Source organism: Cnephaeus nilssonii, assembly GCF_951640355.1.
Source record: "Cnephaeus nilssonii genome assembly, chromosome: 4".
Lineage (NCBI taxonomy): Eukaryota > Metazoa > Chordata > Mammalia > Chiroptera > Vespertilionidae > Cnephaeus > Cnephaeus nilssonii.
In genome coordinates, this window is record NC_137075.1 from 50,860,522 (window position 1) to 50,886,707 (window position 26,186).

The 26,186-nt window shown below is 45.7% G+C and overlaps 1 protein-coding gene across 2 annotated transcripts in view; it reads right to left on the bottom strand.

The window, feature by feature from the left end:
- SHC4 (SHC adaptor protein 4) overlaps positions 1-22,617 on the bottom strand; it is a 117,412-nt gene extending 94,795 nt beyond the window's left edge. For both annotated transcript variants that reach the window (XM_079769816.1, XM_079769815.1), the window contains exon 1: positions 21,053-22,617. In XM_079769816.1, the coding sequence (XP_079625942.1) occupies positions 21,053-21,637 (585 nt within the window). In that variant the 5' untranslated portion in view covers positions 21,638-22,617. The remainder of the gene's footprint in view (positions 1-21,052) is intronic.
- Between the last annotated feature and the right edge of the window lie 3,569 nt (positions 22,618-26,186).

Consider the following 26,186-nt stretch of genomic DNA (forward strand, 5'->3'; position numbering starts at 1 on the left):
AGGTGGCTTATCTGATGTCATTTGGCACTTAAAGGGCATGCAGAGTAGAGCTACTAAAGACACAAAACAGAATTCAAAAATGTACAAGGAGAGGCTGACCAATGTGGGTCAGTGGTTGAGCATCAACCCATGAACCAAGAGGTCACAGTTCCATTCTCGGTTAGGGCACTTGCCTGGGTTGCGGGCTCAATCCCCAGTATGGAGCATCCAGGAGGGAGCCCACGAATGATTCTCTCTCATCATTGATGTTTCTATCTCTCTCCCTCTCCCTTCCTTTCTCTGAAATCAATAAAAAAACATTTTTTTAAGAAGAAAAAAAAGTATACGGAGAACCAAAGAGTATGACGTTGTGGAAGACCAGGGCACACAGAGCTTCAAAGAGGAACAGATTGTTAACTGAATTGAGGGCAGCAGAGAGAATCAATGTGCTGAAGGGCTGGACAATGACCACTGGCATTTGGCAACAGCTGACTTTGACTATTGGAGTTCATGAAGCAATAGCAGTAGAGTAGGGGAGCAGAACCAGAGAGCGGAGGTTTAGAGTGTGCTATAGAGGCAAGGAAGTAAACCAGCAAGCACAGTGCTTTGTTTTACTTATTCTCCTGAGGAATTTATATTTTAACAAAAGAGGAAAGATAAGCTAAGGGGAGGAGGAGGTTACTTTCAGGATGGGACCGACTTATGCGCGCTCCTAGGACAGAAAGGTTGACAATGACAGGAGAGGGAGAGGATGGAGAGATCACAGACCCTGGGGAGGCAGAAGTGGACACTGTTCATGAAATGTGTAAGGCCTGATTCAAATAAATGCTTTTAATCATGAATCAGATTCTCCCAAGTGCCCAAAGCAAATAGCTTTCAGCGTTGGAAGGAACATTTGCCCTTTTCATATGTCTGGATACTGTTTAGGGATTCTTAAATATTCTTATCATCAGCTGTGCAAATGGAAACGTTATGGTGAATAGCAGCAAAGTCCTATGGCTTCAGCGACCACAGGGCTGCTTCAGAATTGAATCGAAGAGGCATAATGATCAGAGCTAGAAAGAAGTGACCTGCTAGTCAATATTTAAACACAAAACCCCGCTCAGAAAACCTTTGCATTGGAAAGGTCTATTTGCCCCAATCCCCTTATTTTTGAAGCATTTATGCGATTTCCACAAGTTCATGCAACATCACAAAGCTCTAAACAAGTGTAGAAAATTGCTAACCTGTTCCCATTATCACAGACCTCAAGTTGTCAATGAATTCTAACCTAGATTTGTGAGTCAAACTCAAATGATGCCTGTACATTACTTAAAGTGATACCTTCAGAAAACAACTTACATAGAACCTTAGGTTTAATTTGCTTGTTTTGTAGCTTGTGCTCTTTTTTCAAAATCTCAGCATTTTTAGCTGAATGCAAAGAATAGAGTACTAGGAGGATCTCTATTTCCTTTAAAGGCCATTTGCATGAGGTAGGTTATGATTTTCTACAAGGATATGTAGTTCAGTGCAAGCAATCAGAAAGATAGGAATGTGGAGAGCAATGCCAAAGGTAGGAAGAGGTCAATCGGTGGTAACAGCTAATAATGGAAGTCTAGTTCAGGTTTGAGATTCTCATGGAAATTAATAAGCTTCTTTCCTTTTCCAGCCACTGACTATACTCCATACCTCCAACCATTTCCCTGAATACCCCTGACCGATGTCATTCATAGAACACACAAATGGAAACCAAGAGTAGGTGACACCAAGCAGATGGCTCTGGACCAGCCATTCCCATCATATTTAACGGTCTCTGTTCATAGCATCATTTCCTTTAACATCCTCCTGAAATTCCATATCCTCCAGAAACTCCTCTGATCCTCCCACTGAAGAAATGAGATGGACAATTCAACCATCACCAAAAATCATCCTTTCCACAATCTAAGCCTACAGGCTTTGAAGTGGTCCAGGGATGGGCTGTTGTAAGGCTCTGCACCGCTCTGGGTATAACACTGTGTGATGACCTGCCTTTGTCTCGTCCATCTTAAACCACAAGCTCCTAGGAGGTCAGGGCAGAGACTCTGGGTTGCCTACCTCTATCCTTTCCCTGTATTTCCTTTCCTCTTTTCTTCCTTACTAATAGAATCTCCAATGTACCCAGCTTAAAAACTATCATTTCCCAGCTTCCCTTGAAACCAGGAGACCAATGGGATGTAAAGAATGTCATTGGATTCCCGGAAAGCCATTTAACAGGGCTAACTCAGCGCTGAAGTGCACCATTTGTGTCCTTGCTCATTCCCTGCAGCCTGGAAAACAGGCATGATGGGGGATGCGCCAGTGGCCGTGCTGCAATCTTGAGTGAGCTTGAGGTTGGAAGCTATGGATTAAGGATGGCCAAAGAAAAAGATGGGAGGAGCCTGGGTTATTGATAATGGTGGGACCACTATGTAGCTCTGGCCTACCTACCTATGGACTTCTTTTACGTGAGCCAAAAAGTAAACCTCTGTCTTGTTTAAACTCCAGTTATTTGAGTCTTTGTAAAAGCCTATTCCAAAGTGAGACAGAGGCCTTTTAACCTGTGTTTTGCAGATGATGGTCTGGGAGTCAGGGCTCCTCTGTGGCTCCCCTCCTACCAAGTGAGTTTTGTGAAAAGGGTTAAGACTAGAAACAGTTCAGCAGCTCTTCAATGGATTTTCCCAGATACCAGCAAAAGTAACACCTTAAAAGTAATCATCTCTTTTATCTGAGAGAGAGATTTTACATAATAACACCTTAACTGGCGGTCTCCTACTTGACAACTTCAAGTGTCCTAACCATGACTGAGAATTCAGAAGTAACTGCCCAAACAGATTTTTAAACTAAAGCTTATGCGTGTGTTTTTCCCTAGGAGAGCACCTCGGTCCTTCATTCAGAGCCCATGTACTCTAGACTTAGAGACAGTTTTAACAGGTTGTCTTCTCAGGACTCAGAAGCCCAAATTGCAGTTTTGGCTTCTCCTTGGGATAGACTCACTGTCAAAAGCAAGGAGTGACAGCTGACTGAGCAGAAGGAATCCAAAAAATTACAAAAATATAGACATACAAATTTTTCAAGCTCTCCTATTTGGGGACCCAGAGTTCAGGGGCAACTAGCCCATTGCACTCATTAGCTCCCGAAAATCTGCCCTGCTCCCAGCACAGCACCATGACCGTTAGAGTGAAAGCTCGTTCAATCTGTATTCACTCACAGGCGGTTCCTAGACCCAAGAAAGTTGAAAGCACGTGTCCACACAAAATCTTATACGTGAATGTTCAGAGCAGCATTATTTATCGAAACCCAAAAGTAGAAACAACCCAAATGTCTATCAACTGGTGAATGGATCAACAAAATGTGGTATATCTACCCAATGGCCTATTATTTGGCCATAAAAAGAAATGAAGGCCCAGCAATTGAGCATCAACCTATGGACCAGGAGGTCATGATTCAATTCCCAATCAGGACACATGCATGGGTTTTGGGCTCGATCCCCAGTAAGGGGCATGCAGGAGGTAGCTGATCAATGATTCTCATCATCTCTCTATCTCCCTTTCCCTTCCTTTCTGAAATCAATAAAAATATATTTTTAAAACAAGAAATGAAGTATAACACATGCTACAACACGGATCATTCTTGAAAATATTTATGCTAAATAAAAGAAGCCAGACCCAAAGGACAACATATTATATAACTACATTTATATAAAATGTCCCAAATAATTGAATCCACAGAGAGTGAAAGTTAATTAGTAGCTTCCAGGGGGGGAGGGGGGTCTTAGGGAGAGACTACTATTGGGTACATGGCTACTTTTTGGAGTGCTGAGGATGTCCTAAAATTAGATAGGGGTTATGGTTGCCCTACTCTGAGAATATACTTAAAACCACTAAATGATACACAGTAAGGGGGAATTTTATAGTATGTGAATTATATCTCAATAAAACTGTTACAAAAATAAAACATAGATCTAGAGAAAAAAATGGCATTTCCCTTCCAATCAGTTATCAAGCATCTTTGAAGAGAACGAAGCCTATAATCTTCATTACACAAAGGTTTCCATGTCAGTAAACATTTTAAGTCATAGAAGATTGACTTCTAAAGGGGGAAGCTTCCATTACCTAAAAAACCCCATGATATCCTGGCGATGTCAGCTCAATGAGCTTGACTGTATCGGGATCCCTACCAGTGGGCATTGACAGCATCTGTGGGCACATCATTCAGAAGAAACAGCCCTCTCAGCTCACTTAAACAGTTGGGTGATGACTCACAGAACTTCTGCCCTTTCACTTTTTTCAGAGTTGCTCAGTGTGTACAGGAAACATTAACTTACTAGCCGGTGAGCCACATCAAAACCTTTCTGGAAGTCAGCAGGCTATAAATCATAAATAAATATATTATCCGTGAGTATGCACATTATGCTTCCTGGAGGCCTCCAGAATCAATACTCACTCCTTGCCAAGACCCAAGGGCCTCCCGCAGCAATGCCCACATCCTACCCATCCTTCCTCTTCCTCCCCCCTCCACCCCCTCTCCTTCTTTCCTCCCCAGAATCTCTCCTTGGTTTCCCGTTGGTGCTTGCTGCCTGGCGCTCTCCCTCCTCAATGATCATCTTTGCTCTCTGCACAATACTTTCTGAACATTCCCTCCTCAAAGCCCTGTCACTGAATTAGGTGCAGCGATAGAGTGCTTGCAGTCTTAGTCTTTCTATTCACAGAACTTTGCAACTTATTACTGCTTGTCATATGAGATAAAGAATTGAAGATCTGGTGATGAATGAGGGTTTCTTTGTTTCTAAGTGAACAGCTCACAGCTACTCCTGATAGGTCAACATATTTTTTAAAACTTACCTCTGTATTTGAAGGGATTGCGAAGAGATACGTGAGATAACTTAGGTCCTGAGAATCCAGCATTATGCAGACAGGTATTAGCTCCCATGGGCTGTCTACCCATGATGTATATGTTGGGGAGTGGGGGTGGGGTGCAGTTAAAGCTACTCTGAAAAGTTTTAGGTGTTTATTTCAAAAGTTCAGTACGCGTAAAATGTTTTCTTTTCAAATCAAACACTCTTTCCAAGTATCTCTTCATCAAGCCAGAATTAGTATCTTTAACATCATTTCAGAAACCAAAAGAAAACCAGAATGGAAACAGATGTGCTTCTGGTCAGCATTCTCCTCCATCCCACCCACAGGTCCCATTCTTGGCCGAAGCACCCGCCTGTGTTCTCTCCAGCAGAGCCATGCAGGTCAGTGGGCGGGAGAGAGGATACATTTTGTTGAGTAAAGTACCTTGGTTTCTGGCAGACGGATATGTAAAAATCGGTTTTGGCTAGAGCATATTTCCAATTGTTAATGTTATCCCATCTGAGAAAGATATGCATTTTTTCCAAATGACAAATAAAAGCGACTGATAACAAATTACATCTACTCTTGTAACAAACTTATTCTATTCGTTTAATGTTTACAAAATGTTGTGAAGATACAAATGGCACCCTATAAAATGCAGACTGTTGTTAAAAAAACAACAAAGGGTCTTCACTTAGTCTGAAGCTGGTAGAACTATGTTGGCTTTGGGTTTCCTTTGCAAAGGGAAAGGCTTAGAGTCATAGATGAGTTTCTAAATTTAAACCTCTCTAGTTGCTGATTCAGTTTCATCTTCTGTAAACAGGGTCTTGGACAGGATTCTGCAGGGCAGTTGGGATACCTGCTGTATTCCAAGCTGTGTTTTTTATTTTCTAGTTTGCCTTGGGACACTCTATATAGCACTTTCTCCGAACAGAAACTGTTTGGAGACTAAGAACAAGAGTATTCATTAAATAGTGTCTGCTCTTCAAGGGCAAGATGCTGTTGTCAAGTTTAGTAGGGGAAAATAGGTAGAATGTAAAACATACTCATTGATTACAACTATGCAGCAAAGCTTTTATATGTGATGCCAAAAATCAGAAATGTATTGTGAAACATGTCTTCAAAACCAAGTTGCTGAACTGTTACTACCCAATAGTACAAAAAACTGTGAATGGATTTCCATTTAACCAATTTGCTTCGGCCACCAGGCAGCTAGAACGTCCACACCTTCTGCTGCCACCATTTGAATTGTGGACGTACCAGGAATTCCATTGTATTGGTGCCACACAAATATGGCAATTGTAATGGCCAATGAAATCACATGATTTAAGTAGATATTAAACAAACTGATAAAATATGAGTGTGGATTTCTTAAAGGTAGTCATTTCCATAAAAATTAAGTCAAAAACTTTGGAAAGACTTTATGAAGGCAAGGTGCTTTAAAAAATAATGTTAGGTGTGGATAAGACGACTCTAAAAAGATTTTTAAAATAAAACTGATTCTGCACTCGGGTTGTTTTGAGGATGTCTCCAAGATCTCACTTTAAAAAACTAAAAGACATAAACAAATGGAGGAACATACCATGTTCATGGATTGGTAGAATCAACATCATTAAAATGTCCATACTACCCAAAGCAATCTACAGATTCAATGCAATCCCCATTAAAATACCAACAGCATAATTTAAAGATCTAGAAGAAACTCTCCAAAAATTCATCTGAAATAAAAAAAAAAGACCCCAAATAGCCACAGCAATCCTGAGAAAGAAGAACAAAGTTGGAGGGATCACAATACCAGATATCAAGCTATATTACCAAGTCACGGTTCTCAAAACTGCCTAGTACAGGCACAAGAACAGACATATAGACCAATGGAACAGAACAGAGAACCCAGAAATCAACCCAAGCCATTATGCTCAATTAATATTTGACAAAGGAGGCAAGAACATATAATGGAATCAAGAGAGTCTCTTCAATAAATGGTGTTGGGAAATTTGGTCAGATACATGCAAAAAAAAATGAAACTAGATCACCAACTTACACCATACACAAAAACAAACTCAAAATGGCTAAAGGGCTTAAATGTAAGACGGGAAACTATAAAAATCCTACAACTCCATAGGCAGCAAAATAGCAGACATATGTCGTAGCAATATATTTACAGACACAGCTCCTAGGGCAATAGAGACTAAGGAGAAAATAAACAAATGGGACTACATCAAAATAAAAAGCTCCTGCACAGCAAAAGAAACCATCAACAAAACAACAAGAAAGCCCACTGCATGGGAGAACATATTTGCCAATGATATTTCAGATAAGAGTTTAATCTCAAAAATTTACAGAGAACTCATACAACTCAACAAAAGTAAGATAAACGATCCAAACAAAAAATGGGCAAAGGATCTAAATAGACACTTTTCAAAAGAGGACATACAGAAGGCCGAGAGACACATGAAAACATGCTCAAAGTCACTAATCATCTGAGAGATGCAAATCAAAACAACAATGAGATACCATCTCAGACCTGTCAGAATGGCTATCATCAACAAATCAACAAACGACAAGTGCTGGTAAGGATGTGGAGAAAAAGGACCCCTCGTGCACTGCTGGTGGGAATGCAGACTGGTGCAACCACTGTGGAAGACAGTATGGAGTTTCCTCAAAAAGTTAAAAATGGATCTCCCATTTGACCCAGTAATCCCACTGCTAGGACTATATCCCAAGAAACCAGAAACACCAGTCAGAAAGTATATATGCACCCCTATTTTCATATCAGCACAATTTACAATAACTAAGATTTGGAAACAGCCTAGGTGCCCGTCAGCAGATGATTGGATCAGAAAACTGTGGTACATCTACACAATGGAATACTATGCTGCCATAAAAAAGAAGGAATTCTTACCATTTGCAGCAACCTGGATGGAACTGGAAAACATTATACTAAGTGAAATAAGCCAGTCAATGAAAGAAAAGTACCACATGATCTCACTCATTTATGGATAATAAAGAATATTATAAACTGATGAACAACAAGATAGATACAGAGGCAATAAAGCATCAAACAGACTGTCAAATTACAGCGGGAAGGTTAGGGAGAGGTGGGGGAGATAAGAGATCAACCAAAGGACTTGTATGCATGCATATAAGCATAACCAATGGACTCAAAACACTGGGGGGTGAGGGCATGTATGGGAGTGGGGTGGGGGGAGAAATGGTAAGATATGTACACATATAATACCTTAATAATAAAAAAATAAAACAAATAAAAATGAAGAAAAAAAAAAGGAAGGAACTTTTACCATTTGCAACAGCATGGATGGAACTGGAGAGCATTATGCTAAACGAAATAAGCCATGTGGAGAAAGATAAATACCACATGATCTCACTCATATGTGGGATATAATGATCAACATAATTTGATGAACAAGAATAGATCTAGAGACAAATGGCGGGGAGGGGGGTTAGAGAGCAGCCAAAGGACTTGTATGCATGCATATTAGCATAACCAATGGACAGTCACTGGGGCGGTGGGGACTTGCCTGGGAATGGCTGGGGGATGGGGGGGATCAAGTGGGGAAAAAGGAGACATATGTAAAACTTTAGACAATAAATGAATAAATAAATAAATAACCAAAAGAAGGAATGTCGATAAGAAACTATGGGTAGAATTCATGCAAAAGCAATGAAAGGGGATATTAATCATTGTATTTACAAAACTGAAAGGCCTCGACTCTACAAAACAAAAGCACATTTATATAGGTTTAACTTAAGTGTCAAAAGAACATATGGAATAATTTTATCGGAGAAGAGGCCTCTACTATATTGTATTAAGAAACATTCCATTCTTCTACCCTCAAAAATCACCTAACATCTACCTGCCTTGCTGGGACAATTGTCAGGTTAGGAAGGATCACCTGGCTTGGCGCACAAAATGCGCACAGGTCTGAGCTCTCCTAACTCTGCTAGCCTGCTGGACACCATCCTCTGTTCTAGGTGACTCTCTGCGACATCAAGTTAAATGTATCAGAAATCAAATATCGTACCTTCTCAACACTGTTCTCCTCCTGTGGTCCTCCAGGTCTTATACTGGTGTGTCTTCCCATCCCAACCCAGGCCTTTTACTCTAAAGCTCAGGCAGGTTGGATTGGAATCTGCTCTTCCTCTTTGCCCTCTTCATCAAATTTTTCTTCCATAATATCTCTACCAATGTTTCTTAACTTTACTTCCTCTATGAAAACCCTGATATAGACACTTGTCACCTTGACTATTGCTGTAACAGCCTTTGAACAGATTCCCCACCTCCAGTCACTCCCTTCTCTACACAAATGAATCCTGATACCTCTTCTCAAACATCTAATAAACTTCTTAGCCTGATATCTAAGGTCTGCTATAATCTGGCTCAGATTTTAATTTATTATCTACCATTTTTTCCCAAGCAGCTTCTACTCTAACCAAACTAAAATCAGTGCTCTCCCTTGTATGTAACCCATATTTCCTCTATGTGGAATGCCCTTTTATAAATATACTAGAGGCCCGGTGCATGAAATTTGTGCACGGGGGGGGGGGGGGGTGCCTAAGCCTGGCCCACGATCAGGGCCAATTGGGCAGGCTTATAAGGGCTGGGCTGGGTGTGGAAGGAACGGACACAGACACCGCCATCATTGGCACCCCACCACTGTGTGGTTCCCCACCTCACCACATCCTCCTTCCCTCGCAGTGGGCAGGTGGTGGGCCGATTGGGCCTGCCAGCCGGGGGGAGAGATGGGGCACAGGAGGTTGGCCACTGGTCCAAAGGAAGGAGTTGGGCCTCGGACCCCTGGGCTGGGGGGAGGGGACTGCGGAAGATTGGCCAGCCAGGGGGAAGTTGGCTGTGGGAGTGCACTGACCACCAGGGGACAGCTCCTGCATTGAGCATCTGCCCCCTGGTGGTCAGTGTGCATCATAGTGACCAGTTGTTCTGGTCATTCCAGTCACTTAGGCTTTTATATACATATAGATATTTCCTGTGGTTTAACTGCTGTCCATTTTTAGGGACCATCTCAATTAGGCTTTTTAGGGACCATAATCTGCTCTGAAAGACTTTTCTCATTGCCCAGCTAGAAGCTGTCTCTACCTCTTAGAGTTTATTACACTGATGGGTTTGACTATTTGCTGTAGGTATATATCATTTTCTACCATGTGTTATGATTACTCATCTCCTGGTTTCAACTGAGAGTTTCACAAAGTGTGTTTGACAAAACAGTAGTTCCAGACAGAAGCTGAACAATAAATTTGAAAATGCTGCCTGTTCTAATCCCCACCTTAGGAATTTCAGTGTGGGTGAAGAAAAATGAATGTGTATGATAACTGTCTAAAGGTGGAATTAGCAAGACTTGAAAATTGGAGGCTGTGAGGGTAAGACAGAATGAGTGGTCTAGAACAGCGGTCGCCAACCTTTCGGACCTCATGGACCACTAATGGTCCATGGACTGCCAGTTGGCGACCGCTGCTCCAAATATTTCCTTAAACCAGCAGTCTGTGAGGTCTGAAAGGTTGGCGACCGCTGGTCTAGAATGACATTCGGATTTCTGACCTGAACAACTAGGAAGTGCCATTCACTGAGAACTCAAGAGGAGGGAGTGGAGGTGACAGTATCCAATGATGTCTGGTGTGCAACAGTTGAATTTAATATCTAAGTGGAGAGCGGCAGTAAGAAGATAAAAGACCAAACCCATGGCTTTCTCGGTTCTCACCTTCCTTGAATAATCCCTGAGTTCTGACATCGTTTTGTCCAACCTCTTTCTCCTCGAAACTCTCTCCTCCCTCCCCATCTTCTCTCCATCCTGCTCCTCACGCTGCTAGCTCTGTCCCTGATGCCTTTTGTTCCTCTGCCTCCGTGAAATACCTAAATGTGGCCCGCTCTACGCCTCTTCCCTCCTTGCTCCATACCCTCATTTGGTTAGCCTTGTTCATTCCCGGTGTCTTGATGATAACAGCAGCAAACATGATTTCTCTTCAGCCCTACCTGTTTGATGTTCTCCAGGAGATTCCCACCTGGATGCTTTGAAGTCACCTTGAATGCAACACATGCAAAATGGAACTTACCCCCAAATGCTTCCTGCTCCCCACTTCCTCCTCTGATGGGTCTCACATCTTTCCCCATTGCTATTGCCACTGCCTTTGTTCCCAAACAGCTTCTCACCCGAGCTCCCATTTTCCAGTCGCTCTCCTTTTGGATCCTCTCTGAGCACTGCAGCCCATATAATCTTTCTAAAACACACCTCTGAGTTTGTCGTTCCCCTATTTAAAAAAAATTAATAGTTTTCTGTTGGAAAACCCAACTTTTCAGACATTATACAACTTTGTAATAGCATCAGTTCATCTTATTTTCCCTCAGACCTCCTACATATACCCCATGCCCTCTCCCACCAAGTCAAATTGCTCACTACTTCCCAAATGCATCCTCCACTTTCCCACCTCCATGCCTCCCCTCCTGTCAGTGTCTTTGCCTAGAATGCTCTGCCTGTGAAAACACTACTAATTTCTCAAGAATCAGTGAAGATGCCTCTTCCTTCATGAAACCTTCTCTAATCATCTCAAATGGAAGGATTCTGCTTTCCTCCCTCAACTCCCACATGCTTTACTTGCATCATTTTGATGTCATTTATTATATATTGACTAAAATAGAGATGTATGTGGACATCTTTGTTCTCCTCTCCTACCTTTCGTATTAGAACGTCCTTGTGCAAGAAGTATGTCTTATTCAGAAAAGGTACTGAAAGAGCCTGGCCTGGGAATCAGGAGACCTGAATCTTAGTCCTTGCTCTGCCGCTGATGAGCCCTGTGACCTTGGATAGCTTAGCTCGCCATGAAACAGAACTTTGCAGTCTAATATATCAGTCTGTGTCCCTAGTCCAGGGTTAAAGGAACCATGCTGAGGAGAGGGGAAGGAGGAGGCAATGCTTTTCAAGGCCCTAGAGTTGGCAAAGGTAAAACAAAACAAAAAAATCAAGTTTGAATTATACATTTCACCATTTCCTAACTAATGATTCATAGAAATTATGAGCTGACGACACTGAGGGGAAAATCCAATTTCTGAGGTTGTCCTTATTGCCCTTGGGCTTTTTCCTCAGGTTGCTTGCTTTCCAGCTCTTCTTCCCTTCTAACTAGAGGGCATTTCCAATCCCCAAACAAACCCTTCTAAAAATTTACTTATAAGTTAGTTGTTAAAAATCTTAATGCATTTCCAATGGAAATGAAGGTCTGGACAATGGTAGGATGCCATGGTTAGGATACCAAGCTAGCCTGGAAACGACCTTTAGCCCAGAGGGCACCTGAGGTCGAAACTGCTGCCAATACCTGATCTACAAGTGAGCACTAGTAGCACATGGCTAATTAGCCCCACGGTCATTCCCATCACTTGAGATCCCCATGTGGAAGCCTGAGGAGTATTGTTTGGGTCGGGGTTAGAGAGTGAACTATAATATTTAGAGAAACTGTGGGTTTAAAGAAGAAAATTTGAGAAAATTAGAAGGAGCTTAGGTTGATTTTTCAGAATCCAAAAGACTAATCAATTGTCTATTCTCCTATTCATTGTTTCCTCCTAATGCACATCCCAGGTTATGCACTTGTCCCATGGACTCAGGGTTTCTTGGCCTCAGTAGTACTATTGACACTTTGGGCCTGAGAATTCTGTCTTGTCTCCATGAGTGGGCTGTTCTTTCCTTTGTCTTCCTGCTGTGTCCTCCTACCATTGTCACCTCTTTTGTTTGCCAGCTGCTTCTGGATTTCCCATTGACTTGCTTTGCCATCTGTCCTCCGTACCTTCAGAGGCAGGAAGTGGGAAGACGATGGCTAGCTGATATTGGTGGGTGTCTGACCATGATGAACCCTCAACCTGCACCTGGCCAGGCCCCAGGCAAGTGGACAGGCCTCCCAAGGGGAGTGGCTGGAGAGGCAGGTAGCCAGGCTAAATTCTCAGCAAAGGGCTCCCAGAATGGGTCGCGATTCTAGTGTGAAAATGGAGCCTAGACCCAGGGGTGCCTCCTGTCTAACTATCAACATTCTTAACAATGAACTGAAGGCCAGAGGCCTTTTTCCCATTTGGGGACATAAAATGAGCCCCCTGATTCACTCACTATGTGGTACTGGTTAGAGGTTAGGCGGTGAATAATGACCAAAATTAAAGCAGGAAGTGACTTGGTCTTAGATTTCATAATATTTTTATTGACCCTACCCCGTTTGGCTCAGTGGATAGAGCATCAGCCCATGGACCAAAGGGTCCTGGGTTCAATTCTGGTCAAGGGGACATACCTCGGTTGCAGGCTTGATCCCCGGCCCTTGTTGGGGTGTATGTGGGAGAGATGTGAGAGATGTCTCTCTCTCTCTCTCTCTCTGTCTCTCTCCCTCCCTTCCACTCTCTCTAAAATAAAAAAATAAAATAAAATCAATGGGAAAATATTCTCAGGTGAGGATTAACAATATATATATATATATATATATATATATATATATATATATATATATATTTTAAATATATTTTATTGATTTTTTACAGAGAGGAAGAGAGAGGGATAGAAAGCTAGAAACATCAAAGAGAGAGAAACCGACCAGCTGCCTCCTGCACGCCCCCTACCGGGGATGTGCCCGCAACCAATGTACATGCCCTTGACCGGAATCGAACCTGGGACCTTTCAGTCCACAGACCGATGCTCTATCCACAGAGCCAAACCGGTTTTGGCAAAATATATATATTTTTTAATGTCATCTTGTACACCTAATTTATGGTTGCAAATTTATCATCATTGCTCTGATATCAATAAATTTCTGTTATTCTGACCCCAACCAATGTTCTCAATCAAAATTCCAGCTCTTTGAGACCTGTCGACTTTTCCAAATACCCCCTTGCCAAACCCTCCCATTGCATGTAGCGGCTCTATGTGGGCAGCACTGAGGCCCGCATCCTTTGGTCTCCATGATCTTAATATGTCAATGCAAATATGACCAGATCCCTGAGCTCCAAAGCTTGTATCTTTTAGGAGAGGGGAGGAAACCCCAGCTACCTCACATGCCTGCTGCTGGTGGGAAGGGGCGAGGAGTCACCGTGCGTCATGAGCTATGTGCAACATCTGATCACTGTCCTCGAGCTGGGGCTGTCACACTGGGAACTGCACCGGGGACAGGGTTGATTCAATATAATCATGGTGCCATGATATTGGCTTTAAAGTGATATGAAAATGGAAATGAGACAACAAGCCATATTGAGAAGACAAGCCCAGAGGGTTGTGGAAGATTAATAAAACGTTGTACAAGTATTGGTCCAACAAGGACATGTTACCATCCATAAACAAAAAGGTGGAATTGGCAAAAACAATGCACTTTGGGCTCCTTGCCACTCCTTCCTTGCTCTCTTTTCCCTTAACCCTGATTTTTAAATACAGTTTTCCCATTAGAAAAAAACGTTTTCATTCTGGTCTTTTAAAAAGCACAAGCACAGCATTTTAATCAAGCAGACACACCTGGCATTGCATGTTCGGGGAGTGAGGGAAGGTGAAGCAAGATAAGGGTGGAAAATAGAGCATTGCACACAATTCTTGTCTGGGTTCCATCACTAAGTTGCTGTGTGGCATGGGGCAAGTCACTTCACATCTCTGATCCTCTGTTTCCTCAACTGTAAGTAAGATTTTGAACTTGGTAATCTCTAAGACTCTTTTCTTCTAGTTAATATTCTAGTGGCCAGGGGTGGTCAAGGACTGGACAGATCAAACCCTGTGTGAGGGTTTAAGGAGAATAACAGGCCTGGCCGGCGTGGCTCAGTGGTTGAGTGTCGACCTATGAAACAGGAGGTCACGGTTCGATTCCCAGTCAGGGCACATGTCTGGGATGCGGGCTCAATCCCCAGTGTGGGGCCTGCAGGAGGCAGCCGATCAATGATTCTCTCTCATCATTGATGTTTCTATCTCTTTCTCCCTCTCCTTTCCTCTTTGAAATCAATAAAAATGTTTTCTTTTGTGTTGTTTTTTTTTAAGAGAGAGAATAACAGGAACAACAGGTCAAATCTGCCAGGGTTTTCCTAAGCTCTAGCAGAATCGACTCCTACATCTACTCCAAGAAAGAAACAGGGAAAAAAACCACAATACTATATTCTCAAGGCCAAATTGTCAGTTTTCACTGGAATTATTTCCTCCCACCCCTTCTACCTCCTTTTAACCACCAATGACTTAGAAAAGAGGGAAATTAGCAGTGGACTGTGAGTGCCTGACCCACACCTCTCAGGTCTGCCTTTATTTTGCATGAACTGTGGGACTGTCTCTTCAGGGGTTTCCTGGAGTTACAAATCTCCCTCTTTCAAGGTTAGAGTTACAGGACTGTGTGTAGCAGGGCCTTTTTCTCCTAGCACTTTGTCTATAGAAAATAGAGAAAGGTTAACTAACTCCTGCTTCTACAGTCCTCAGGTTGAACACCGAGCCCCAACCTGGCCTGGCTGATTAGACCACGTGAGTAATGCCAAGTTCTCAGGATCCCAGCCACCATCATTCACCCTGGCCTGCCCTGGACCAGACTGCCCTCTGCCCCCCTTCCCACCCCCCCACCCAATAATCCTACACTCATGCTGTTCCACACCCTGACTCCGCTCTCACTATTTCTCTGAAATTGACCACCTGCGCCCGTGCCAGTATAACACACCCCTTTCTGCTTGACTGGCGAAGCCAGCTCAGTGTTAGTAAGAGGGTGCCAAGGGCATTTCTTCTCCTCTCTATTAAAGAGATGTAAAAATTATTTCCTTCAGGAAGCTGTCCTGAATCTGTTTTCTAACCAAAAGAGATCCTAAGAGAAGGATATTTAAGACCAGTGGGAAAGGAGACCTGGAGTCTCAGGATCTCAGGCAGCATTTTGTTCAAACTTCTTGTTTTAAATCTGAGAAAATCAGAGAGGTAAGGTGACTCACCCAAGGTCACACAGCTATTTAATGTGAGAGCCATTACTCTAACCCAGATCTTGTCACACCTAGACCTGTGCACTCCTGTGAAAAAGATACTTGGGCAGACAGAACATTGTAGCTCTGTGGACTACATCTAATCTAGACAACAGACAGCACTAATCAATTAGCTCAGTGTTTAGACACAACATTAGACACAGGAGGATAGACAGTAAGAATATGCTGTGATATTTACAAAGGAAGTAAAGAAAATACCTCAATACAAATTTGTATTTGCATACAAAGCTGATGAGCCCAATACCCAAGAACGTCTATGTGGGCAAAAACATTGCAGTTAATGTTCTGGGGGACTGTTATGATTGAATTACATCACCCAAAAAGGTAGGTTGAAGTCTTAACCCCAAGAACTGTGACTGTGACCTTATTTGGAGGTAGAGTCTTTGCAGATGTAATCAGGTTAAGATGCAGTCGCACTGAATTCATATGGGCCCTAACCCAGGGTCCGGTGTCCTTATAAGAGAGGGAAATTTGAACATGGACACAGAGGAGAGAAGAGGAGGCAGAGATTAGAGTCATGTATCTACAAGTCAAGGGATGCCAAGGACTGCTGATTTCAGAGTTCTAGGCTCCGGAATTGCAAGAGAATAAATATCTGTTGTTGTAAGCCACCCAGTTTGTGATACTTGTCACAGCAGCCCTAGGACACTAACACAGTCTGAGGAATGGGTTGGGCTGGGCTGAGCTGAAGTGAGGAGACTGAAATCATGCAAATGAGTGCGACCCAGCAAGCTCTAAGGACCGTTCTGTAATAAAGCTCCCCTGCACAGTGTGGTCCTCCACACACTACTCCACTCGCACACTTCCAGGACGCCTGGAAGGAGATGAGCAGTGGAGGGAGACAAACCTGGGTTTGAATCCTGTCGGCTACTTAGGTTGTAAAGGGCAGATAACCGACTTCTGGGGTCTCAGTGCCCTCGCTTGGAGAAGGCAGCCTCCCTCCGAGGGTCAGTGTGAGAACTACTGTGCTCACCTGTCACAGCAGGGTTTGTTCTTTGTCTTTGCTTTATGTAGTCTTTGAACTAAATTACAGGCAATTTGCGGGGTTGGGGGCGGGAAAGTTTAAACACTTCCCACTGGAGAAAGGAGCCTAGAGTCATTAAATGCTGGTGCTGGGGGGCACCGTGAAGGCCATGAAGACCAAGCCGCTCATTTTAGAGATGAGCCCACCCGTCACGTTGTATGTTTTCTACACTCACCACAGACATGTGGGGCAGCTGGGAGGCCTCCAGGTGAATGTCTGTTGATGTGTGAAGTGACTTGGGAAGACTTCAGAAAGAAATGAGACTGAATCTTATGGCGAAAGTAAACCATTTGGCATCATGGAGCAGACTTCACTCACCTCACTACTTTGCTCAGACCTGGCTGTCTGAGTCTGGCCCAGTACCTCTCAAAGGATGATTTGTTAGCCATCTCCCTTGAGTGACCTCCAGGGTGTTCAAGGCCTGAGCTTAAATGAAAGTGACTCAAAATTAGGTGCTCAGGATTTCTAAAGTATTTTCAGCTGTATAACTGATTCTACATCAAGAGACCAAAGGAAGAGTCATTTTTAAAAAGGATATTTAACCAAAGTCAACTGTAACATAAGAGTAGAGGGCAAATACAGTTCCTATTGTGAAGATAAAATGTGCAAGGAAACTAAATGAACTATGCCATTTTTAGCCCCCCCAAAATATACCTGCCATCCCCACCCAGGCCACTGCCCTTCTTACTTCCCCTGCTATATTGCTCTCCTAACACCTACTACACATGACATATTGTATTGACTTGTTTATTCAATATTCAACCAGGGCCCATCTCTACTCCCTAGAATGTAAGTTCCACCAAGGCCCAGACCTGGTCTCTTTTATTCACGTATGTCTCCCCAGGGCCTGGAACAGTCCCTGTCAGATAAATTGGTTCACAATACATATTTGTTGAATAAATGAGGGAATGAATAAACAAATAAGTTTGGGCAGGGAGGGGGGGCAGTCATATGATGCAGATGAGGAAGTGAAATATGTGGCTGCGTCTTGCCTATAAAATCTGACTCTATGAGACTCACCATTAAGAACATCTCTGTCACTTCTATGCCTTGCTTCCATCATCACTGAGTAACCTTTGGTTTAAGTCTTCCTATGTGCCTGTTCCTATAGAGCAGTGGTTCTCAACCTTTCTAATGCCGCGACCCTTTAATACAGTTCCTCATGTTGTAGTGACCCCCAACCATAAAATTATTTTTGTTGCTACTTCATAACTGTAATTTTGCTACTGTTATGAATCGTAATGTAAATATCTGTGTTTTCCGATGGTCTTAGGCGACCCTGCTAGCGGTTCTCAACCTGTGGGTCGTGAACCGCTAGCAGGGTCACCTAAGACCATCAGAAAACACAGATATTTACATTATAATTCATTAACAGTAACACAATTACAGTTATGAAGTAGCAACGAAAATAATTTTATGGTTGGGGGCCCCAAGCCTGCTCTTTTTGTAACCCTCTCAATGTTCATTATTGGTCTTCCTAGAGATCTTAATTGCCTGTTTATAATATAATTATCGGGCTAGCTCTGAGGAACTGTATTAAAGGGTCATGGCATTAGAAAGGTTGAGAGCCATTGCTATAGAGGGGTCACAATTTTGGTTTGATATTTTTCACTGTAAATGAATAGGTTTCCATTTCATTTTTGTAAAATTGGTTCACATCTCAAAGAATCCTGAGGAACAGAATCTCAACCACAATGAAAACCTGTGGTGAAAAGAGCCAAGAATGGCACGCAAGGGACGTGGGTTCTAGATCTAACTGTCCTTTTGACTTCTGTGTGGCCTTTGAAAAATCACTTATCTGGGCTTCAGTTTCTCTGTAGAGGCATTGAACTTGACAACTTCTGAGCCCCCGCCAGTTTTCAAAGTTAGGATTCTATAAAAATTATTAAAGTAAGCTCTTCTGTGTATATTTTGACTTCCTAAGAGAGGTGTCAACTGGTGTCTCACATCACTGTCTAATGGCAAAATAGTACGGGTCATGGGTCAGCACTTTTCCTGGGGGTCAGTTGTCATCGCCAGGGAAAGACAGATGGTGTTCTCATTAAAAATGTAAAATGCCAATGGAGGCATTGCCCAGGGACAGTGGAGAGCACACAGCAACTCTTTCCACGTTTAAAATGGTGCAGGTGGTGCCTGGGTGTGGGGTGGTGGAAGGCGGTACAGAGGGGAGCAGAGGCACAGCAGAAGGCAGAGGATGTCTCGGTGATGGGAAGGCAGGTGCCAAGACCATGGGTTTGGAGAGTCAGTCATTTTCCTGTTCGGACCGAGCAGACACTTAAGCTTGGCAAATGAGACTGTGCCCATGAACTTTTAGTAGATACATGAAGCTATTTCCATTATGAGTCATATCACTGTGGAGGAGTGCAAGAGCTGAGTGTCCCACAAATTTATCTTCCTTAGAGGTTTTAATTATCCATTTTCCAAGGCTGCCCCAAGCCTGCTCTTTTTGTAACCCTCTCAGTGTTCATTATTGGTCTTCCTAGAGCTCTTAATTGCCTGTTTACAATATAATTATCGGGCTAGCTCTGAAATTTACACCTTCACATGAAACTTCTCACCTGAGTGCTAGTCTTATGTGACCGCCTCCCTACAAATAAGTGCCACTTGGGTAGCATCACTTTAAATGTAACATGTCAAGGGCAAACACAGCGTGAGTCTCCCCAAGTCACTGGCTTCACGACTCTTATCCTGAGACTTAAGTCTGAAGTTACTTTTCACTCCTCACAACCCCCTTCATCAGCCTTCCCCTCAACTCCCATAAACAACAAGAACAAACTCACCCATCTGCCCCCTGCTCAATAAACGTTGACTATTCTGTGATTTGTATTATGACCTAAAATGATCTGATCCATCACCCAAAACTGCTGAGGCTTCTCACAGTCTCTCTCACATTCATCGCCTTTCTCTCATCTCTACCTTCATCCATGTTTTCATCCTTCTTTCCTGAACTTTCGGAGCATCTTTCTTATTGTCCTTCCAATCTCCAATTTCTCCTGGCTTCAATTCATCTCGAATAAATCCGCAGGTCGATCTTTTTGAAACCACTTTGGTGAAGTCGCAGTGTGCCTACAAACCTACAAGGGATCTTGTTTGCCAGTCAGTGTTTAAAAACTCCTCATTCGGCATCTAAGATCTTTGGTCAACTGCTCCCTTCTCCCCAAGCTACCTCTGATCTATAATGGCCTCTTTTTGACTCATATTTGCTTGAGCACCACCTATGTACCATTTCCTCTATCGCCCCCTCACTGCCCTCCAGCATGCCTTCTCTCAGGAGAGCCCAGCTTCTGAGATGCTGGCCCGCAGCCACCACAGCGACACCTGCCTTTAGGCTGTGCTCATATTCTTGCCCTGCTAGGAGTCTCCTCCCCTCTGCCAATCCAGATGTGTTCTCTCTCCCAAGATGCACCTTCCCCTGAAGGTGTCTCGTGAATGAATCCCAGATCACAACCTTCCATCTTTCTGAATCCCCTCAGCATTCTCACACGAGATATCTATTACTAGGTATATCTCTCTTTTTATTTCACAGGCATTCGTCAATCTCCTCAATTGAAATGTGAGCTCCAGAAGGACAAGGACCAAATCTACTTCTTTCACCCAGATCTGGACTGGGCAAGAGCAGGTGCAAAGCCAGCAAGGACCTTAATTTTGCACATGGCCCCTGGACAAGTCACACTTGCCTCAGTGTAGGCAATAAATGCAAAAATGGGCACCAAAGACCTAAGACCAGCTCCTCATACAAGACTAGAGACTTGGCCATGTTTTGAGAAGTGCTTGTTAAATGCTAAATTAAAATTTAAAGTATAATTCAAGGTCCTTACACAGCATGTATTCCTCTAGCACAGAAATCTCTACTGAAGTACAATGGCCGGTATAACCTACCGGGTCTCAATCACTAATCAGATTGGAAATTCTAGACTCTTCTTGGCCAGAATGCTAGGTCCAGTGGGGACAAGAAGACGCTATCTCGGCTGCCCCGATCAAAAGTTGCCCCCACACCTGGCAACTACCCTAAGTTAGCACTAGTTCATGCCCTTGAACCAAACTTGTCCGACTCCAGTACAAGGCAGGTATTGGCAGAGCCCGTAAGCCCGGCTCCCTTCCTGCCCTGGGTCCAGTTGCACAATGTCTGGTCCAACCCTAGACCTCAGCCCGGTGATAGGCGCCCCTTGCAGAAAGCAGGGAAGATGCCCCAGTCCCCAGGAGCCCTCAGGACTGCAGAGCGGGGGACGGAAATGGACTCACCTTCACATAGTAGTTCATGCCCATCCCCAACAGGTGCTGCGGGCAGTGCCGGTCCTGCCTGCTCCCCGCGGTGGGCTCCCCAGGGCCCGGGAGGGGGCAGGCATCGGGAGTTAGGGCGCTTGCCCTGCGCCCCACCACGTCCTGCTGCTGCGGAGGTGCAGACCCGGACCTATTCAGACAGTTTTCGGGTGAGGCCGGGCTGCTGGGAGCCGGATCCTGGCTTTCCTGGAGCTTCAGCCGGGGCACCTCTTTGGTCCCCAAGCAAAAGTTTTTCAGACTCAGCAAGGTGGCTGGGTTGGCCAGCTTCACGCTGGCCATACGCGGGATCAAGGTGCACAGTGGGGTGGGGCTCTCCTGGGACGCCGAGGTGGCATCTTCAGCCGGCAAGTGCGGGGCCAGGGCGGGGTGGGGAGGCGGCGGGGAGCCCTTGTTCCCGACGGAGCCTCCGGGACTGCCTTCGTCCAAGGACGTGACGGACTCGTTCCGAAAGCGGCTGTACTTGGCCCTGTGCAGCATCCCGGGGTGCCCGAGCAGCCCTACAGACAGCGCGAGTGCCGCCCAGCCGTCCGGGCTGCGCTCCCGCATAGCCCCGGCGGGGCTGGCACGGGGCGCTGTGGCACAGACCGCCGCCTCGTCTGCTCGACCGCCGGTGCGGAAACCAATGTCCCCGCGCCCCGCGCAGCTCACGGCGGCCACCTCTTCGGCTCGGCGGCCGAGCCCTCGGGGCTGACAGCCGGGAGGGAAGCCGGCTCCCCAGCTTCCAGTCCCTCCCTGGACCGGGCGGCAGCACCCGGGGTTCTCGCCTGGATTCCTCGCCGGGTAAGCCCGGGCTGGGTCCCGGCTCGCGGCGGCGGGGATCGCTCAAGGCCAACTCTGGGGAACGGATCCCGGCGCAGCCCCGGCCGGCGGGTCCCGCAGCAGCGCCGGCGGTGCGGGAGGTTGCAGAAAGATTGAGCGCCCCCGCCCCCGCCCCCGGCCGCCCCGCGGCGCACAGGAACTTTCAAACCTGCTCCCTCCGGCTCCCGCAGGGCGGGGCACTGACTGGCCTGTTAACCCTTTGTTCCAGTGACTGCCCATTAAAAAAAGAAAAAGGAAGAAAGGAAGAGGAGCCAAAGGGCTTTCTGCCCGAGTTTCTTGATTCTAATGGCTGCCCTCTCTTGGAAGATCTCGTCTTGCATTCCGTCTGGGCCACGAGCCAGGAGGACTAGTGACCGGAGCTGCTGGGCATTATCTCAGGGACGAGTGGTCCCTCCGAGTTGGGCGCATCCCCGCCCGGCCGGCCCGCCCTGGCCCGGAGCATCCCCCCCTCTCACAGCTTCTTTCGGCAGCGCGGCCGCAGCGGAAGGCTGAGAGGTGCGGGATGAGACGCGGAGTGTTGAAATTTTTATGAATGAACTTTGCTGAATGAATTTCTCCGTGTGTGCAAGCTAATAAATCTGTGAATGGAGCTGAGAATAGCTGTAATTGACTGATGGTCTCAGGGGTGCTGGGTTTTTATCCAATCAGGCGGCAGCTTGGTGACTCATGCACCATAAATATACTAAGCTAGTAGCCGGGAGAAAGCAAGCGGGAGGGAGGGGATTCTAGGTTGCCACATCTGATGGAAGGGTTAAAAGGAAAGGCCATCATTTACCATAAATCATCGGTAAGCCGGGCAGCCGCAGGTTACAAGGTCCATTTCCTTTCTTGCTGAGATGGCCAGGAAAGCCGAGCAGAAGAGCTAAAAATGAGATGCATTGTTCCACGGATATTAGGACGTATGGTGCATAACTCCTGCGGGAAGCCGGTGATGCATTTTTCTTAGAAACATAGTCTTTGTGGTTTTTGTTTTTTTTTATTATTGATTGCTGGTTTCATCTCCTGTCTGGAGCAACTTCCTGTACCTATTCGCTGCTTTCTGAAGACGTGATGACAACTGCAAGAGGCTTGGCAACACAGGAAGCCAGGAAGGAAGCCGGGAGAGGGGAATGCAGGTTCCTTCAGGAACCGGGAAGAGGAAGCTGCTGAAACACCGGAGGGTGTGGAAATCACCTGCCAGAAGAAACAGGAACACCTCTGCTGGAGGTTCCATTTGCTGGTGGGCCAAGGCTCTTGCGTGTGAATTGTTCATTCATTCATTCATTCAAAAATGAAAACTAACTGGCAACCACAGGAATCAGGGACACCGCCTTCATGGTCTTATTGCTCAGAAGGCTGCGTTCGGCTCAGGTGTTCATGACTTCAGGGGCCTGAGCTCCTTTGGGATCCAAACACAGGTTCCGAATTAAATGGCTGCTGGGACCACCCAAAAAGGCATCCTCACCGGCTTCCAGCTCCCCCACAGAAATAGCGCCCCTTCCCATCTCCTGTTAGGGTGTGTTTTTCCTTGGGAAGGCCCCCTTGCATCTCCATAACCCTTCCAGTCAGTCCTTGCTGACCACCTCTCTGGGAAGGGTGTGGCTAAATCCCTTGTAAATCAGGCTCTGGGCAAGATTGTGAAGCAATCTCCCTCTTTCCTTTCCTCCCTTCTCCCTCCCCTCTCATGGATTCCCTCCTTGCCATCACAGCCCCCATTGGCTCTGCTGCTTGAGAAAGTTACTTCACCACTCTGCGCCTGCGCCTCTGTTAGGAGGAGCCTCTGATGGCGATGCTATGAGGGCTCCTGAGATCATTCTCATTTCTGCAAAGCTCTTGGCACCATGCTCCATACAGTGCCTGGCCCAGAAGTACCTGCCAGGCCTTCTGAATAGAGGGCCACCTGCCCCTCAAGCTGGTACTCTTCCCCCTACACTCGACCCCATTCTAGGCAATGGAAAGAAAAACTAGCACAAATTAGAAGCCAGCACTGCCCAAAGAAACAGCTTCCTCACAATGGTGTGGGCTGGAACAATAGCAGCCCACCTGGCTGTGTGGGCCCTTCTGAGGTCTTTCCGACTGGAGGAGAGCCAGGCACTGGAGGAGAGCCAGGTGCCCAGGTGTGCGCCTCAGTCAGACTCCAGGGCCTCAGACCAGCCACAGGGCTCAGGAGGAGTGAGTCCTAGGGGAGAAGGGGGGGCGAGGGGAACCAGGTGGGACTGGACAAGCAGCCATGGCCACCGTGGGCTGCTTCTGTCCCACGGGACCCTGGCGATATTGACTCCGCTAGGCAGCTCTGCCAGGCCCTTTGTGAGGGTGAAAGAAACCAGACCGACAACTGGGGGTGGGGGAACCGCCTCAGAGACCATGCCAGCCCAGCTGGGCCGCTCTCAGCACAAAGGCAGGGCTGAGAATCTGCCCCCACAGCCCAAGAAAAGGCTCGTTAGTTGAGTGGATTTCCATTCCAGGTAGGTGCGTAGGCAAAGCGGACGGTTCCCTTTTTCCCAGGACATTAGAATATCCTTTTCAAATAATAATGATGAAAATAATATTAAGAAGAGCTACTGTTTATGGAACACAAGGCAGTTTACCTGTGTTAAAACAACAACAACAAAACACAGCACTTGCCCAGCTGGTGTGGCTCAGCAGTTCAGTGTAGACCCAGGAAGCAAGAGCTCACCGGTTCAATTCTCCGTCATGGCACATACCCAGGTTGTGGGCTAGATCCCCAGCATTTCTATTTCCCTATCCCTCTCCCTTCCTCTCTCTCTAAATATCAATTTTAAAAAAATATATTTAAAGAAAACCACAAAATGTAACCAAGTAAATCTGAATATCTAATTTATTTTATTAAACAATTCAGGAAGCAATTGGAAGGGTGCTCCAAGGGGTTGTACAAAATGGAGGGTCTTTATAGGAAGCTGGGTCGGGGGCAAGAGAGCTATTAGCCAGAAAGAAAAGGAAGGATTATTTGTGTGTGTGTGGGGGGGGGGGGGGGACGGGGGGGGGCACCTTTTCCTTGGAGGAAAGAGAAGGGGAAGGGTTTTATTATATAGGTTGCCTCTTCTTCCTATGGGGGATGGAGAGGGCCTATGTGACATATTACCTTACTGGTCCTTGACCAGAAAATTCCCTACTGGTTGATTAAGATTGTTTCTGGGAGAGGTTGGAACTGCAATTAGATCAGGTCTTAAATCTAGGTTTGGTATCATGGGCTTTTAACTCGAGTGACGCCATTTGGGGCCTGTGGGTTTTTTTTCCCTTTAACACCTGCGTTCTCATTTAATCACTATAACTTTTGGAGGCTGGGACTACTTTCATCGTCACCTTACACATGTGGAAAAGAGTCTCAGAGCAAGTTCAGTGACTGGACCAAGGTCCCTGCTGGTGGAACAGTGATGCTGGGGCCCTCCAGCAGCTCCGCCTGCTGTGAGGCCTGTGCTGTAGCCACTGCACTCGGCTGCCTCCCAGGCACCAGGGAGCCCAAGCCCACATCCCAGGCCTGAAATCTCCACGTTGCAGAACCCTAGGCTCCGAGTTTACAGTAAGCCACCCTGGTTTACTGGCTCATCTAAGCCCACAGCCAGATAGAGGTGGATCTAGGGTAGAACCAAGTGCGGACTCACTACAACTGCATGTCCCTGCTCATTGTGATACCAGCCAGCCAAGCAAGAACCTACCTCACACCCGGCACCCACTAAATGTTAGTGCTTGCTCCCTCTCCAAATCCTTGGAGATCATATCTATAACATTCACCCTAAGTACTTCCCAGGATTGTCCGGAGTAAAAACACGAATAATAGAGAAGAAAAGCCATTAGTGTCAGTAAACCATCAGAGTACCATAACCCCACATCTCTGCCCCGGAACGCAGGGCTCTGATCAGACCATTGCAGTATGCCTCGTTTGCTTTGAGACAGCCCCACGCCAAGGGCACCTGCTACGAGTCAAAATGCCAGCTTCTTAAGGGACAGCCTGCCATGGCTGAACTTCTTGGGTGGCACAGGCAGGTTCAAGGAAGAGTTGGGTCAGGCTGGGCCACCATAGAATTAGCCAGGTCCTGCCAGGGTTTCTCAGAGGAGTGAGGGGGAAGGGGACCTGGGCAAAAATGCCTGCCCAGCTTTGGACGGTGCCAAAGGTGGAATTTGGGGTGAAGGAAAGGGTGTGCTAGGGAGTGTAGGGAGGTAGAAACAGAACAAGACAGAAATAACTCTGTGGGAATGTAGGCCAATTGCTACCTTGGAACCCAGTGGAGCAGGTGGGATCAGAATGCCAAAGCACAAGGACTCCTACTCCTGACAC